Source organism: Arabidopsis thaliana, chromosome 5 (assembly GCF_000001735.4).
Source record: "Arabidopsis thaliana chromosome 5, partial sequence".
In the NCBI taxonomy this organism is placed as follows: domain Eukaryota; kingdom Viridiplantae; phylum Streptophyta; class Magnoliopsida; order Brassicales; family Brassicaceae; genus Arabidopsis; species Arabidopsis thaliana.
Window position 1 is genome coordinate 4,728,804 of NC_003076.8, and position 16,340 is coordinate 4,745,143.

Below are 16,340 nucleotides of genomic sequence, written 5' to 3' on the forward strand. Positions count from 1 at the left end.
ATAAGGACGATTTTTAAAACCAATATTCTATTATTAGAGCTTTTGTGAGGAGAGACATTTTCTCTTTCGAAACTCGCGGCTTGCTCTACAACAGGTCCTTCTTTGGAGCTTCTTCGAAAGGTAAACAAACTCTCACACCATTCATCGATTCAAGTTCTGTATCATCGTTTCTCAAAATCTCTGGTATATTGATTTTCTCGGTCTTTGATCTCCATCTTTCTTAAGAGTATCAAGTGATTGATCGATTGATTTATCTGGTTTATACGTTCTTCTTCTTTTTGTTCATGGTCTAAAGGTGTTATTCGTCACTTGGCTTTGTTCAAGGATCTCATTATCTATATTTTTTTTAATCTATACGAACTTTGTTGTTAAGGTTTTTTGGAATGTTAACGTGATCGTGTTTATCAATAAAGATTTAGTGTTTCGTGTTTCTTTTGTTGGTCTTCAGTTATACAGAGAATTTCTTTAGAGTATTGTGGTTTGCTTTGGATGTAGGTGCTAGCTAAAGGAAAAAAATGGGGCTTAATTTCACAAAGTTGTTCAGCCGGCTTTTTGCCAAGAAAGAAATGAGGATTCTGATGGTAGGTCTTGATGCTGCTGGTAAGACCACTATCTTGTATAAGCTGAAGCTTGGCGAAATCGTCACTACCATCCCGACCATCGGTAAGGTTTAAGGATTCCTTAAATCACAGTGTCTGTCGATGTGTACACTTAGATTAATATTTTATGTGTTTCTTACCTGTGTGTAATCCTCCGCTACGGATTTTATGTAATCCTCTTCTGCATGGAAGTTTTGTTTCTTAAAATTTAATGTTAAGGAGGGTTTCGTTTCCAGGATTCAACGTGGAGACTGTTGAATACAAGAACATCAGCTTCACTGTTTGGGATGTGGGGGGTCAGGACAAGGTACATATTTAACTCTTGCCATGTTTATGGTATACTGTCCTCGTGATGCTTTATGCTCTGCTCTGGTTTTGGTGTGACTAGTAATGATCTTTCATAAAACCTGGTTATTCATATCGTGCAAGCTCAATTTGAAATTTTAATCTCCACGTCTAGTATCTATGAGTGTTTGTCGTCTTCTTTTTTTGTCTGATATTTGACATTAAAATGCACTTCCGTAAAAACATAAACAGATTCGTCCCTTGTGGAGGCACTATTTCCAAAACACTCAAGGTCTTATATTCGTGGTTGATAGCAACGACAGGGACCGAGTTGTGGAAGCGAGGGATGAGTTACATCGCATGTTGAATGAGGTTTGCCTTCTTTCTAGTTTTCTCTTGTTACACAGTTAGACTGAAACAACTTCCTATAATTTGATTTATACCATGTTTGTAGGATGAACTGAGGGATGCTGTCCTTCTTGTGTTTGCAAACAAACAAGATCTTCCCAACGCAATGAATGCTGCAGAAATAACTGATAAGCTTGGTCTTCACTCTCTTCGCCAACGCCATTGGTAAAGTTATTTTCTTTCTACAAAGTTTTTCATTAATTAATGTGGTTAGATTGAAAAATAAAAAAAAATGTGGTTAGATTGATCACATTGTGATAACATGTATCTTATGTTTTTTTCTTTTAACAGGTACATTCAAAGCACTTGTGCCACATCTGGAGAAGGTCTCTATGAAGGCCTTGATTGGCTCTCCAACAACATCGCTACCAAGGTAAATAACTTAAATATCCCATTTTAAAACTAAGTAGAAATTTGAAAGGAACACTCTTTTGAAAGTATTGATGCACTTAAATAACATCCTTAGGGGTTTTAGATTATATCTATATATACAGTTTTGGAGACATTTAGAGGAAAAAATCATTATTCATGAATACTGATCAAACCTTCATTTTGATTGAGTACTGAGTAGGCATGATGAAGCTGAACACTTTTTGTCCTTGGAGACCATTAGTGATTGTGGAGAAGAAAGAAGTATTATGTCTGATTTTACAACGGTTTATAGCATCCATCCGTTGATGCTTGTGTCATTGTGTGTTAAAACGTCAAAAATGGATTTGTGATAGTTTTTACTTTTACCTTTTTGTTTGTTTCTTCTAAACTTATGGAAATGTTCTTCCTAGCTAAAGAGTAGATATGATACCTTTTCCTCCTTATATAGAAGGTTTTTACAAATTCTCTCAGTTTATAGAACCCTAATAAAACCAAATCAAATACACTATGCATGAGGGCTCAAATGGTCCAACAGAAGAGTAAGTAGATTCATGTTCCAACAAACTTGGACAAATATGAGAGCCAATATGGTAATTTTCAAGAAACTCAACTTGATCTCGAATTTGGAAGAAGCTTTAGGTAGCATTAGAAAATCCGTGGTGAGTCGTAGCTTTTCCTTGTGGTCTTTTGGGGATGCGCCAACGTTAACGAGCTCAAGACATGACAATTCCTCCAAGAAACGCTTCATTTGCTCCACCTCTTTGATACTTCCTTAGTACTCAGTTAATACTAGGACCATGATGATAAACGAGAACATCCCAAGAAGCATTTGCAATCAGATACAGCAGACCAGACATTGGATAGCCATATATGAAAGACATTGAAGAGTCTAAGATTACACAACAAATAAAGGAACTTTTTGTTTTTATGTTTCGAGAATGGAGACTAAACACGAATATATATGATGCTTTGTGTGTGTAGTATCATCGAATAACATCTAGAATTACAGATGCACTTACTAGATCAATCAAAAGAGTTTTTTGTAACGTTTTTCTTCTTCTGTACTGCAACACACCCATTTATTGTCTCTCAAAAGCTTGCGGGATTCAGCAGACATGAAATCACCGCATGGTTTTGCGTTGCTTTTGAAATTTAGTCATCAGCTGGATCTTGTGGAGATTCTTCAGCAGTGCGTTTGATTGTGATGACTGGGCATTCTGCATGCTTCACACAAAATTCACTCACTGTTCCAACAAATACCCTGTCCAGTGGTAAACAAATGTGAACTTGATCAATATCTGTGATTTCAAGCTCAAGCAAGTACAAGAGCTAATGACGATTCTCGGTGCAGTATAAAGTCTAAAGCATAAGCAGTGATTGATTTCCATGAGGTGTCATCAATCATCATATGCAAGAAAAAGGTCTCAGGATTTCTAATAAACTCTTGATCTGTATTTTTCCCGAAACCAACAAGTCATTTGAGACTACATAATGACTAATCGATATGGTATAACTGTAAAGCAAGAATAAGTCTTCTTGAGGCGTGTGTGAGGATTGTACATACTTTTGGAATGGGCCGAGACCACGACTTCCCACAACCAGAAAATCTGGCCGGACTCGCCTCACTTCATGGCATATCAATTCTGTGGGATCACCTTTCCTGATCCAAGCCTCGCACCCAACCTACAAGTTCAACAACTACCATGTATCAGAGCCACCAAAAGTTACTGTGATACAAGTGAGGGACATAAAGACAGATATGGATCTATCAATGAGTTTAAAGGAGTCGTTTACCCCAATATCATGACATTTCTTAACGAAAAACTCAAGAAGGTGAAGTCCTTTAGCCTTGTTACGCTCCCTCATTTGTCGGAAATCATCAGGGGAAGCATATATACTGTCCATGTCATCAAAACCTGGTTCCCAATTCATAATCAGAACAAGTAAGATCACATTTATTAATGCTACCTAACAAAAATAAAACTTGGTACATTATTGCATTGCTCCCAATGAAGAGGAAAAACATCACATAAACATGAAGAAAGTCTTTTCCATAATATTTCTTAGAAATCAAAAGCACAATTCTTCTCAGAAGTGGATCTAGATTCTTCTAACTAACCAAAAACAGTTCTTGTCGGTTCTTTGACTTCCATTGAAAACTCTACGACCCTCACAAACAGCTAAAACACTAGAGATCAAGTCTTGAGAACATATACAAACACCTAATTTAGCCTGAATTAATCTACTTATACCCTAAAAAATATCCGTTGAGCATCATCATTGAAACTAATGATCAACAACATTAAGCAGACAGATACAGACTCAAATCCAAGTATCACGATATTCAAAATTCAACGATCGAATGAGAGAGAGAAGTAACCGTCTTCGTCTTGAACTTGAACGTGGAGCAAGAGAAGCTTGAAGCCAGAGGTATTGGACCGAACGATCTTCTTCAGTGTCCACTCGAATGCTTTTTTGCTACTTATCGACGCGTGTGGATAGCCTTTGAGAGTCGATTCATTCACCGCCACCATCACTCGAGTAGGCTCGCTCTCCATTATTGTTTCACTCGACTACTCTCTCGAGCTCTATTGGTTCCTAAAAGAGGAAGGCGGGGAAGCAGGAATGAACTGAATAACAACTATGTCAGGCACAAGCAGAGAGGAAAGGGTATTGTGCGCGGACGGCGCACATTAGAGCACGATATCGTAATAAATTTTGCTGCCGACTAAAATGCGCAGGGTCGGTTTAGGAGCAGAACTTTGTTAGTGGGTCTCTTATCTAGCCCAACTATTCAATCTGTTTATAAACGGGCCCATTGCTATATTTTGGGTGTTATTGGTAGGCTAGCTTCATTTTGTTATATAGTTTGTACTTTATTGATTTAAATAAAAGATTCTAATTGTATAGGGTTTTAAGTATTTAGTGAATATGAGAAAAATCATATGAACTTATAAGTGTTAAGAAATCATCTTCCAATCATACTGAGTATAATTTACTGGCATTATATAGAATTAATTGTAACTAAAAAAATTGAATGACAAAAGCTTTGGAATGTGATAAAAAATCATCAAACTACCAATAACCACTTCCTCTCTGTTTTTTTTTTTTTTCAAAACTAGTTTTATGAATCAAATTATTTAAAGGTATAAGTCTCTAACAATGTGAACACTTCTAGGTCCACTGTCGAGCTAATTCATGATATTTTGATGGAATGAACAAATTTCTGCAGTTATATATCACAAATGTGGTTTCTAGCATAGTGGATCGATCGAGATGTATATATGCGAATACGCTCACGAGCGAGACCTATCATAGAATAGAACACATAGACTAAAACATTCACATTTTATATTTATTCGAATATAACTAAAAAATCCTACAAATTGATCAATCATTGAATTCCAGTGAAAGAGACTCTACCAAATCCAAGATGACCAATCTGATACAACTCTAACCACACTCTCTCGGCTTCAACTCTTGCACTTATTCGCGACTCATCATGATCTTCTCCTTTACACGACGTCGTTCTCTCCTCCTCCTCCTCCTCCTTCGTTAAACTCCCATCTCTCTCTACCACAAACCGGTGATCATCATAATCTCCGCCGCCATAACATCCTCCTCCGCCACCGCCGCAGCCGCATTTCTCACCCTCCTCGGCTGTCTCAAACCGGCGGTGATGGTTATTATGATGATAAAACTCATCTTCACCGTTGATATTCCCGCGGCGTTTCCTCCTGTGTATTACTCTCCGCTTCTTCTTATTCCGACCGCCGCCGCCGAGACATCGCCGTCCGATCATCCACGGGACTTTGACGAGAGTAAGAGTAAGAAGGTTGATGATCGCACATGGACAGCAACAAAGCGCTACACAGTCAGCAATCGCCGCAGCCGCCCACGATCGGCATCTCTTACTGGAGCATTTGACTTCGTCGCCGTGAGTGTGGTGGTTATGCCGTCGTCGACGGTTCTCTTCGTCCACGGCGTCGTTTTGACAGTGGGTCCCGCCATGGTTTCTACGTGAAACTCGATGCGGGTTTTCCTCCATCAAAACAAAAGCCTACTACAACAAAAAATAATACAGAAAAAAATGAAGAGCTTGGTCACTGTAATATATATATACGAGATACATCGATATGTATTTAATTTATGGATCAAAGTTTGAAAAAGGTTTTGCTTACAAGTTGATACGTATAGGAAATAGTAAAAACTTTATTAAAACAAAAAAAACAGAGAGATGTAGGAAACAACAACTCGAGATTTTCCATGCATTTTTCACTTAATGACCAAGACAGTTCAGGTTTAGATTCACTATTCTCTCACGCTCTTCTTTATCGCGTGTAAACCACGACATGTAACGACTTCGTTTTTTTCCCTCATGTAAATCAAACATACTATATACATAAGGGTAAAAAATAAGGTTTGGTCTAATGAATTTTATTTATAAATTGCAAGGAGCGCGTGGAAACGGATCCATATTATTATTTTGGGGGATTTTGACCATCGGAAATGCTAAAGTTTTTGAAAGATTTTAAAAAGGAGTTCTCCTAGGGATATGTAATGAATTAATGATTATTGTTTTGGGCTCTCTGAGATTAATTGTGGTGTAGTAGCCTGATAGGTATCTCGTTAATATTTTTTTTGCTAATTTAAAAGTTTTACACAAGGTTTAAGAAGTTGTATTGGATTTAGCATTTTGTTTTTTACGTTCTACTAGTATATAGTATGGTCATTTACCATTTAGAAAACACATTCCACTAAAAAAAGTTTGTTATCCGAAGATATGCGACAAACAAAAGATGGAGATTGTTGTACCAACAAAAAATTTATGGTGATGTTTATGGTGATTAATATTATAATGTTTAATTGATGAGAAACTATTTAAAAATTAATGTGGCAACGTGGATGCTAGTGGGAAGGATTCTCTTTCACGTGGATTGCCGGGTCTTCTTATGGCCCAATTACGTGGAACGTAATAAAATACAATTTAGAATACACTAATACAGTATACGAAATAAATAGTCTATTGTTCAATTATACTTTAGTGTTCCTACTTAACTTATGAAACAACTGATAATCAATAGCCCTATTAATTAATAGTCCTAGAAAGTCTATTAGGAATCTCCTTGCAATAATTTCCAGTAGACGATAATATATTTTTAGATATGTATGAACTACATATTAATGGGCTATAAACCATGATTCATAGAGATGTTACTTTTGTTTTCTGTTAAAAATGAATTAAAGATATTACTTTTGGACAATTGGACTCCGGCAAATGTTGTAGAATTATATCTCTCTGTTTCATCTTTACGAAAGCGAAAATGTTAATCAACTATTCAAATGCATTCTGATTATACCATCTATTACAAACCATCATACAGTATATGTTTCGTGTTTAGAGATAAAGAAAAATCGTATCTTTCCTTTTTATATCGTAGTGGGACCTAGTACTATTGTCCCTTTTCACTTGTATAAGGTAAAAGTGCAAAATGGTGGGTAAATTTAAAAATGTAATTTGCATGTTCATTATACAATACTGATATAGTGGTATATTCACACATATGAGACCCTATATACTTTGTGTATATGGATATCATTATTAGAAAGCTCAATTTCAATATCTATGGAAATTTTCTTAAGGAAAAATACAATTAAAGTTAATTATGAAATGTATGTTTGTATATCCCCAACGTGGTAGTCACAAATGACACACATGCAACCTAAATATCCCTCTAACTAATCATATTGTTAAAATAAATAAAGCTCTTCGGATATGTAAAATCTACGATGAACTCGATAGCTAATTCAGATTATACCCGTAGTTAAGACCATAATCGTAACTGGGATTTATAGAAATTGAACCCAACTAAGAAACCCTAATCGAAAATGATGAGTCATGAGAGAAATGTAGGATTACCTTGGATGATTTCCTCAACTTGCTTGATTTCTGGTAAATATATATAACTATGGATGCATAAAGTTCAACAGAAATACAATTTCATTTGGTATGTTGTGTATTGTAGTAATCCTAAGATATGATTTGTGGGTTTAGCTAGGTTTGGGATGATGGATATGATAAAGGAAAGAAAAAGGAGAAGAAGGAGAAGTAGGAGAAGGAGAAGAAGGAGAGGACGATTAAGAAAGATGATTTGGTGTAGCAAATGCTCCATTTTTACATATATACATGTTTCCTTTTTTGTTTCTCTCTCTCTCTATATATATATTCACGTGTACGGAGCTTAATTAATTACGTTAGTTATAATTGCATTAATTTTTTATTTTAGCAGCTGAGTAAAGCTCTATTTGAATGAGCTAAACTCGAGTATTTTTTACGACGACATATGACAAGAGCTATATGTACAGTTAGGTTTTGTAATAATTTTTTGGGTATGAGCCGTATGATTTAGGTTTTTAACCGAATTAGAGGAATATTTTGCAATACTTTTACAGTTATAACTAGATTTTAACCCGGGACTATATCTTTTTCAAAAAATAAAAAATTAATTTGTTTAGTAGATTAAATATATATAATTTATTTTTATATTTTCTAAATGTACAACTCTTATATATATATATATTATTTAGTATATAATTACTATGTTTAATTTTTACTGTTTAAAAATATAAAAAGAATAACAAACAGTTTATTAAGTTAAAATTTAGATTATAACTAAATAATTCAAATTTTAATTATATTTGTTTTATTAATATAATGATATTTTGATTTATAAATATATATATAATTTCACCCGTGGTATACTGTCTCGTATTATTATCGATTCAAAATTGTCATATCATCTAATCTCGTTCAGTGAAATTAAACATATCTAATAGATTTCACCCGTACTATACTGTCTCGTATTACTTATCGACCAAAACTCGTCATACCATCTCGTATTTTTGTTTTAATAATACTTTACTTTAAAAGATATATAATTCAAATCAATTTAAAAGTTTTATTTCTAATGATTATTTAATAGTTTTAAAGTTCATATATTATAAATATTCTAAACTCGTCTTATCATCTAATCTCAACAGTTAAAATTAAACATTATTTTTTTTATTTTTTGTTCGAATAATATTTTTATTAAAAGATTTATAATCACATTAATTTAAAAGTTTTATTTTAAATGATTATTTAATTTTTATAGATTTCATATATTATAAATATTATAAAACATTTTTCCGTTAAATATTTTAAATGTTTAATTAACTATAATATTTATCTTTTAATCAAGTATATATGAATAATGTCCTAAGATTTCTCATTTTTTAAATAATTAAAATTGATGGAAATATAATAGATAAGGAAATGCTACAAATTAGGAATATTAATTAATTGATAATAATTGATAGCAATGACATCTCTTGTAAATAAGTTTCAACTTAGGATTTATTTGCTAAAATGACTGAAAAATGTATATATATATAGATTATACATCCAAAACGTTAGCTTTACGTAATTAGATTTGAGTTGTTATTTTTTGAATGAACTAGTTAACTGAAACTTATGAGTAGATTATTCGTTATTAGCTTTGATACAATCAAATTGAAAGCCGGGAAATGTGTGATATGTTCAGAGATTCAGTGATTCACGATAATGATAATCATATAGATTTAAATATCACACATTTTAAAAAAAAATATATATATATATATAAGTGCAAATTAGTAAATTACAACGAGTCAACGACAATTAGTTAAATTTGGAACAAGATAATGGATTTCTCATATATACAAATACCATATGATAATATGTGAGGTGGCTAAGTATTTTTCAATGATACGATGATGTAATCATGACTATATATATATAAACTTTCAACTAAAGTATATATATCATACTGATAAGAATATTCGTTTACGCGAATTAATTAAGATTACAATACCTATACCATAATTCGACTTTACGTGTACAATATACTTAATATATAGGAATACAAAATTACAGTCTTTAGGTGTTGGTCTTATGATATCTATAGGAGATTTCTTGAGGAGGCCTTTGATGAAAATAAAGAGCCAACCATTTTAGTTTTTTAATTTATTAGTTATCGATTAACGTAATCATCAAATCAAAATCTTCTTGATGTGTTACATTAAACGACTTGATACTCTTAACAAATACAACATGTAAACTATAACCTGCTAAGGTAGGCTGCTAGTAAAGGTCGGAATTAGAGTATCATACAAGTATAACTTCTTTAAAGTTTTAAACTCGTTACGTTACGTTCCGTGTGAACAAACAATTATGATCAGCATTACATTTTACAACTGTAGTGCTGTAAACGATAGTTAGGGGGTCGATACTCTATTGATCAAACTTATTGTTTGAAACATTTTTTTTTTTGTTAGAAACGTTGTTTGACATTTTTGTTAAAAGACACCAATTGTGAATGCAGCCCCATCTTTTGTAAATTTCTTCACTAATGTTTTGGATTTTTTATTGGTGAAATATTTGATTTTCAAAAAGATTTTTGATGAAAGTTGTAGATCAGTAATGATCTTCTTCTTTTTCTTCTTTTTTTTTACCAGAAAAAGGAAAATGCTTTGGTTAAACAATTTGTGAATTCAAATGTTTTTTTTGGATTAGTTTAACCAATATTTCCTCACAGTTTCACATATGTGTAAACCGGTTCGAGTTATTAGTATTTACTCCTATTTAGTAATACACAATCGATAAGAATAAGTTCTTGTACGAATTTATAGGAAATATCGGAGCTTGGTGTTTGATGAGTCCCGAAGACAGAGAGAATCAAATCATGGGAACTCGGCCCAATTTGTGTTGCTTTCCATGCATTTTCACAATAGTTTTCTAGTGTTTTTCAACACTAAATAAAAAGAATAAACACCCAAAATAGAAATTAGAAATATTTATTCATTTGATAAATTTGAGTGACTTCTAAGCAAATCTGAACATCTCATTACCAAAAGTATCTTAGAGTATGTACTTAATTATGTTGCGTTCAATGATGGATGTATGTACAATGGTAACAGTGCCATGAAAATGGTATACATTAAAGTTTCTACATTTCAGTGCTGCATTTAGGAGCTGAGTTATTTGCAGAGTTGATATGAGTTTTTTTTTCTTTATAGTTTCAAATATTTACATAAGTTTTTAGTATTTTTTAATCAGCATAACTTTATAAAATCATTTATTTATGTTTTATTTTGTGTGATTTTCCGTGAGTTTGAACTTAAAAAAATAGGACAGCGTTCACGCCTATTTCTCTCTGGTGCTGCCTTTGGCGTGACTTTGTCTTCAAAACACTTTGCACGTGCACTCGACTCTCCGATCGCCACGTTAGCTACTGAGATTGCTCTCTGTTTTAATTTTTGCGTATTGAAAGATAGAAAAAAAGAACTGAAGAAGTGTATTTCACTCGCTTCGCCGCCTGGCTGCAGAGACACATCAGTCTCTTCTTCATGTTAATCATTTGTTCTGATGTTTCTTTCCTTAACTATCATCACTTATATGTTGACATGTGTCACTCATTGTACGTCCCTGGTTCGAACAGCTTGCTTGTTTGGCATGAACCGGTTGCGTGTTGGACGAACTCATTATTCATATCATTACAATGTTGTTGTTTTTTTTGCTAAAGGTATCATTACAATGTTTGATTTATCAGAAAAATTATTGTGTATACTTTTCATGATGATTGACAAATTAAAATAAAAATTATATTTGTGATAATCCTTTTGCACCGGCCAGTCGGGCCAGAAACAAAATTACGTGTTGTTGAAATTGGCTTTATTTGCTCGTTATTGACTTATTGTTAGTTATCCGAAATAGGAAGAATTTATAAATTTTCCACGAACACCAACTCTACCGCCCTTTACAACAACCACCCTCCACGCAAACCACATTCGTACAATTACAAATAACAATGATTCTCATTTTTTTTATTTCATAATGATTTATCATTACACTAAACAAATAAATAAAGCATAATTTAAAAGAAGAAAAGAATAAGAGCAAAACGTTACGTCAATAGCTTAGAACTGCTCTGTTTAATTTTTGTCGTCGTGCCTAGCTAACTCTCATGGTAGCAACTTCGTAGAGTTCTTGACATAAGATCTAATAGCTTTTTATCTGATATTTGTAAAGAAGCTTCTGTTTCTGTGTTTGCATCTGAATCGTTGCTGTTACCGCAAATCTTTTCGATTTGAACATCGATATCTTTTGCAAGCTTTTCAGCACCATCTCTAGAGAGAATGGTGTCGAAACAAATGTATCTACCAAACGCAGTTTTATTACCCAAACCTTCCCACAAACATACGTGAGCTTTAGCCAACCTGTTCACATCCATTGTCGCTAATAATCCGTTACTATACATCTCTTTTGCTCCTGCATTTTTGCAAAACAAAATATATAAATAAAAGTCAACAACTTATCAGCTGTCTTTTGTCTCTTTATCGAAAGGACCACCCGTGAACTACGTACACATATGCTAATAGGAGTATATCTATATAACAATAAACATTATTCTTGGACGGTTTCTCAATTTTGGATTCATATTCATTATAAGGTTTGTTTTTAATTTACCTTTGAGATAAGCCAAGGTTGAAGTGGAGTTACGGTTGAAGAAGTCAGGACCAGTTATAAGAGCAGGACATATAGTTGCAAGCTTTAATCCTTTTGAATCAGCTATTCTCCACGCAGCTTTCTCGGCTTTTAGTTTTCCAAGTGCATACCAAAGCTGTGGATTTAGTATAAAGGATGTTAATTATTACTATGTTATTAATTTTTGAATATTCTAGCTAGAGCTAAATATGATGAAAATTATGGTTTACTTATTCTAATTACCTTATTATCGATGCAGAGTTGTTCATCGCTCCAGCTTTCTTCATTGATAACAGAGTGGTCAAGACTATTACAGGGATTTTTTTGCCAAGCGCAGGCTAAGAGAGATGATGTGAAGACACATTTTCTCACTGAGGCTGTTCTTGTACACGCTTCGATTACACTCTCGCTCACTTTTGCTTCTAACTCCGCCATTGATTTCTGCAAAACATTAACAGTGAAAATGAGTTACATTTCTTAAACCGTAACATTTCTTTTTTTTTGTTAGCACGACTAATTAAGACAGGTTGTAAAAAGAAAAACAAAAGTGAACTTCTGATAGTACTCTTACACAAATTGGTAGGTCCATTTATGTTATTGATTTTATGATGACATGTGTGATATGTTTTTTTACTGAAACAAAAGTTTTGGTACGTAGACGTTTCAATAAATAGTGGCCACAGGTTAGAAAGGTGTATCAGTACGATTCATATCGCGACCAGACACTTACACATACCCTTATGTAGATAGCTGTCCCTGTTAGTAGGTAGACAAGCTTTCTAAGGTAGTTCACAGTTACTCTCAAACACAAAATAAATGAACCTATCAATCTAGAAGCGTAGAAAATTCGTTATGCTAATTAATTACTATATGATGACTCTTATGAATCAGGTGGTTGAGGATGAATTAGTCAAATAACAACAGGAAAAGAAAATAACCAAATCTTTCAAATTTAAGTAAAATATTTTCATTCTATTCCAAAAAGTGTTGAAATGTCACAATGCAAGAGCTATCAACTCTATTTATTATTTTGGTTATGAAGAGCTATCAACTCTTTCAATGTCATTTAGTTGAGGAAGAATTTTTTTTTTTTGTCAACATAAAGAGCGAACAGAAACAAAGCAAGGAGACAAAAAAGGTGTACAAAATCTAAGTATTTGAAAGCAAAAAATATTAAAGATTTTAAAGGCATTGAAATTTATGGTTGAAAATATGTACTTATGCCAACAAACATTCAGAAAACTAAGGTAAGTTACTAAGAACCAACCTCAACTCATAACCACTTTATTAACGAAAAGCAGAGCCACTCAAAGGTGTTCTAGAAACCAAACTAGGGGCAGACAAAATTCTATAAGGAAATTAAAATATTATCTTAATTTGACATATCAGTAAGATACACATTCTCATATTCACACCCCGACACGTACGCCACTAAAATTTGTGTGACCAGAACGAGAATTTTTTTAATCATACGAATTCACTAGTTAGAATGTAACTAACTAGTCATGTACATTAAATATGATGTATGCCTTTGTACGAATTTATGATACGTATCTCTCCATTGTTATACACATACACATTGTACAGAGGAAGATGAAAATGAAACATACCGAATATCCAGAGACTCCAGCAGGATCAACAAACGCAGAAGTGTGGAAAACGCCAGCACAACCATCAAACGCTTTAATTAAGCTATCGATCTCTGTTAATCGAGAAACCACTGAAGTAATCATGTTGCTAAACGACGCCGTTTCAGCGTCAGCTTCCATCTCACTCACTTTCTCTTTGTCCTCTGCATTTTCAAAGTTGGAGAAGAAAATATCAAACTTAATATAACTCCAAGCCGAATATGTAAAATTTATAATATCTTTGAATCACATATGTAAGCAGTAATTCGTTAAAATATGTATTAATTTGAGGTTTTTCTCCGTTAATCTATAATTACCTAGGAAGGAAACAAGCATAAACTGAATCAAGATCAAGATTAATTTCCCAAAAATCTTGCCAATAATTTAAAACGTTAGAGATGAAAATTACCTGGACAATCAACGACGATTCTAACGGAGTATCCATGAACAAGAAGACGTTTAACAATGGCACGACCAAGGTAAGAAACACCACCAGTAACACAAACCAATCTGTTTCCGGCGTCAGAATCAAGATCCATGGCATTTCTAGATTTACCACCGCCACGAGAGCCTCTGAATCCGTCGTCGTCTTTCCTCCTTTGCACAGCGGCGCACATGAACTCTTTAAGCTCCGCCGAGAACGTCTCCGTCGCACGTACAATCCTCATAATAGTCGGAGTAAAGAATCAACAAAGGAACGAGTTGAGATCGAATTATACAATTCTTTGTTCACTGTCCTCTGGTTTCGTTGGCTCTATAGGTTCAGAGAAGGTAGAAAGAGATACACAGAGGATTGAGAAATGAGGAAGAAGATATTTATAGAGAGAAAGAAACAGAGGCCGTTACACATCACACGAGAATGCTAAAGAGTCTCTCATTTTTTTGAAGAAAAAAATAAGACAAGTGTAATACAATTCAGCTTTATCGGCTCAGCTTGGCTTCCTTTCTTTATACGAATACGATCCCATCTACGGTGTATATTTATTATTTTACCTATAAAAAAGACTATAAATAGTTAAATACGTTTTTATTTGTTCCAAAAACCTGATATCTTTCAGATCACCTATGGTAATGTATATGAAGTGACTAAGTAAATATCAAAGTTTATCAAGAACTAAATTATGTTATTAGTCTCTTAATTTTTATTATTGTTGGAGTATGTAAATGTAATAGAATTTGTTTAAAAAAATCAAGTAATTACAAAGTTATACAGGGTTTTTTCTTCTTCTTATATTATGAAGTCAGATAGGTTACAAATTACAATTTAAAATAAACTAATTTAGTGAGAGTTGCGTAAATAAAAATAGAGCTGCCGTGTTACATGACTGGTTATTTTGAATATACGTGGATTTGGTCCAAACCGGTCATTACGGTCAAACTAGTTTTTTTTTTTTTGGTTTAATTTTAAATAAGGTCAAACTAGTTGACCCCTAATAATACGACGGCTAAGTAACTTGATTAATTAAGAGGACAACGACTTAACTAAATGTTCGTAATCTAAATACAATAAAAATTGTTCAAAATATTACCATTTGGGTAAACTGTTACTTGTATTATATTAACGTCTAAACTTTTTATTTAGTATTGATTTTTTACTTTTATTTTGATAGAGTGTTACGTGGGTGGACTAGACGGAATATAGAGAATAAATGGTATTGTTCTCCGCCATTAATTATTTACACGTAACCAGTATTGTTTTTCCTCCCATTCCATTTTCATATTTTTGTTCTCCGCCTCAGCTTTTAATAACTTTATTTTTACGTTTTAATATAAAAAAAAAATAAATACTTCTCAACATATTTTATTTTCATTTTCTATGTTGAGCTACTTACATATAACTATGGAATGTGTAATATATTTTTTGTTATATTATAGGTGTTTGACCATCCACACATTTGAATATTGTCTGACTACAAATAACAAAGATGCATATTAGCAATTACCGAAAGTGTCTACGCATACAAATATACAATATATTATTTAATGGATACATAATTGTACTTATATTGTTAAAAAAATCTACTATACATAAATTTAACTATCATACTACGAATTAGACAAAAAAATCGAAAACACTAATTATAAACTTCCAAAAATGTCAAATCGTACCAAATTCTCATGTTTTCAACAGTGTAACTCTTGTTTTTAAACGAAAGTGAATTAATGGTGCAACAAATTGTCACCAACTCTTATTGCTTTATGGGTTACTATTTCTCTTAATTGAAAAAGTCTAATCTATTACTCTTGCTTAGAAGGTCTCGTAAGGCCAAAAGGAAAAAGGCAAAATCTAATACTCAGGAAATCATTAAAGCTATTCCACGATTATTATAAGGACATTAATTGTTATTTGATGACATCTTAAGTAAACCTACCACCATTGAGAATAGTAATGAATATATATGACCATTTGAGAAATTCTAAAGATTATCCTTAATATGATCCGTACAGGGAATTGAATTAAACATCTTAAGATGCTTTATTTTT

The 16,340-nt window shown here is 33.0% G+C and overlaps 4 protein-coding genes across 8 annotated transcripts; 1 reads left to right on the forward strand and 3 right to left on the reverse strand.

The window, feature by feature from the left end:
* Positions 1–143: 143 nt before the first annotated feature.
* Positions 144–2,149, forward strand: ARFA1B (ADP-ribosylation factor A1B; the record flags this gene model as incomplete). Of its 3 annotated transcripts, none has more annotated exons than NM_001343354.1 (7): positions 144–183; positions 496–663; positions 836–906; positions 1,137–1,256; positions 1,339–1,457; positions 1,584–1,665; positions 1,864–2,149. In NM_001343354.1, the coding sequence occupies exons 2-7, from the start codon at positions 516–518 to the stop codon at positions 1,867–1,869; spliced, it is 546 nt and encodes a 181-aa protein (NP_001331344.1). In that variant the 5' UTR covers positions 144–183; positions 496–515. The 3 variants fall into 3 exon arrangements, with proteins under 3 accessions (NP_001331344.1, NP_001331345.1, NP_001318560.1); NM_001343355.1 differs by lacking the exon at positions 144–183 and adding an exon at positions 189–295; NM_001343353.1 differs by lacking the exons at positions 144–183; positions 1,864–2,149 and adding an exon at positions 265–295 and having other exon boundaries at positions 1,584–1,692.
* AT5G14680 (Adenine nucleotide alpha hydrolases-like superfamily protein) lies at positions 2,033–4,422 on the reverse strand. Its single transcript, NM_121472.4, has 4 exons — positions 4,045–4,422; positions 3,459–3,580; positions 3,229–3,347; positions 2,033–2,925 (listed from the first exon to the last, which is right to left on the reverse strand). The coding sequence occupies exons 1-4, from the start codon at positions 4,220–4,222 to the stop codon at positions 2,817–2,819; spliced, it is 528 nt and encodes a 175-aa protein (NP_196972.1). The 5' UTR covers positions 4,223–4,422; the 3' UTR covers positions 2,033–2,816.
* Positions 4,423–4,854: 432 nt separating this feature from the next.
* On the reverse strand, positions 4,855–7,842 carry AT5G14690 (uncharacterized protein). Of its 2 annotated transcripts, NM_001343356.1 has the most exons (2): positions 7,585–7,842; positions 4,855–5,724 (listed from the first exon to the last, which is right to left on the reverse strand). In NM_001343356.1, the coding sequence occupies exon 2, from the start codon at positions 5,710–5,712 to the stop codon at positions 5,059–5,061; it is 654 nt and encodes a 217-aa protein (NP_001318561.1). In that variant the 5' UTR covers positions 5,713–5,724; positions 7,585–7,842; the 3' UTR covers positions 4,855–5,058. The 2 variants fall into 2 exon arrangements, with proteins under 2 accessions (NP_001318561.1, NP_196973.1); NM_121473.4 differs by lacking the exon at positions 7,585–7,842 and having other exon boundaries at positions 4,959–5,909.
* Positions 7,843–11,434: 3,592 nt separating this feature from the next.
* AT5G14700 (NAD(P)-binding Rossmann-fold superfamily protein) lies at positions 11,435–14,736 on the reverse strand. 2 transcript variants are annotated; one of them, NM_121474.3, is made up of 5 exons: positions 14,266–14,736; positions 13,839–14,020; positions 12,472–12,669; positions 12,211–12,364; positions 11,435–12,012 (listed from the first exon to the last, which is right to left on the reverse strand). In NM_121474.3, exons 1-5 carry the CDS (start codon positions 14,522–14,524, stop codon positions 11,699–11,701), a joined length of 1,107 nt encoding a protein of 368 aa, NP_196974.1. In that variant the 5' UTR covers positions 14,525–14,736; the 3' UTR covers positions 11,435–11,698. The 2 variants fall into 2 exon arrangements, with proteins under 2 accessions (NP_196974.1, NP_001330450.1); NM_001343357.1 differs by having other exon boundaries at positions 11,449–12,364; positions 14,266–14,709.
* Between the last annotated feature and the right edge of the window lie 1,604 nt (positions 14,737–16,340).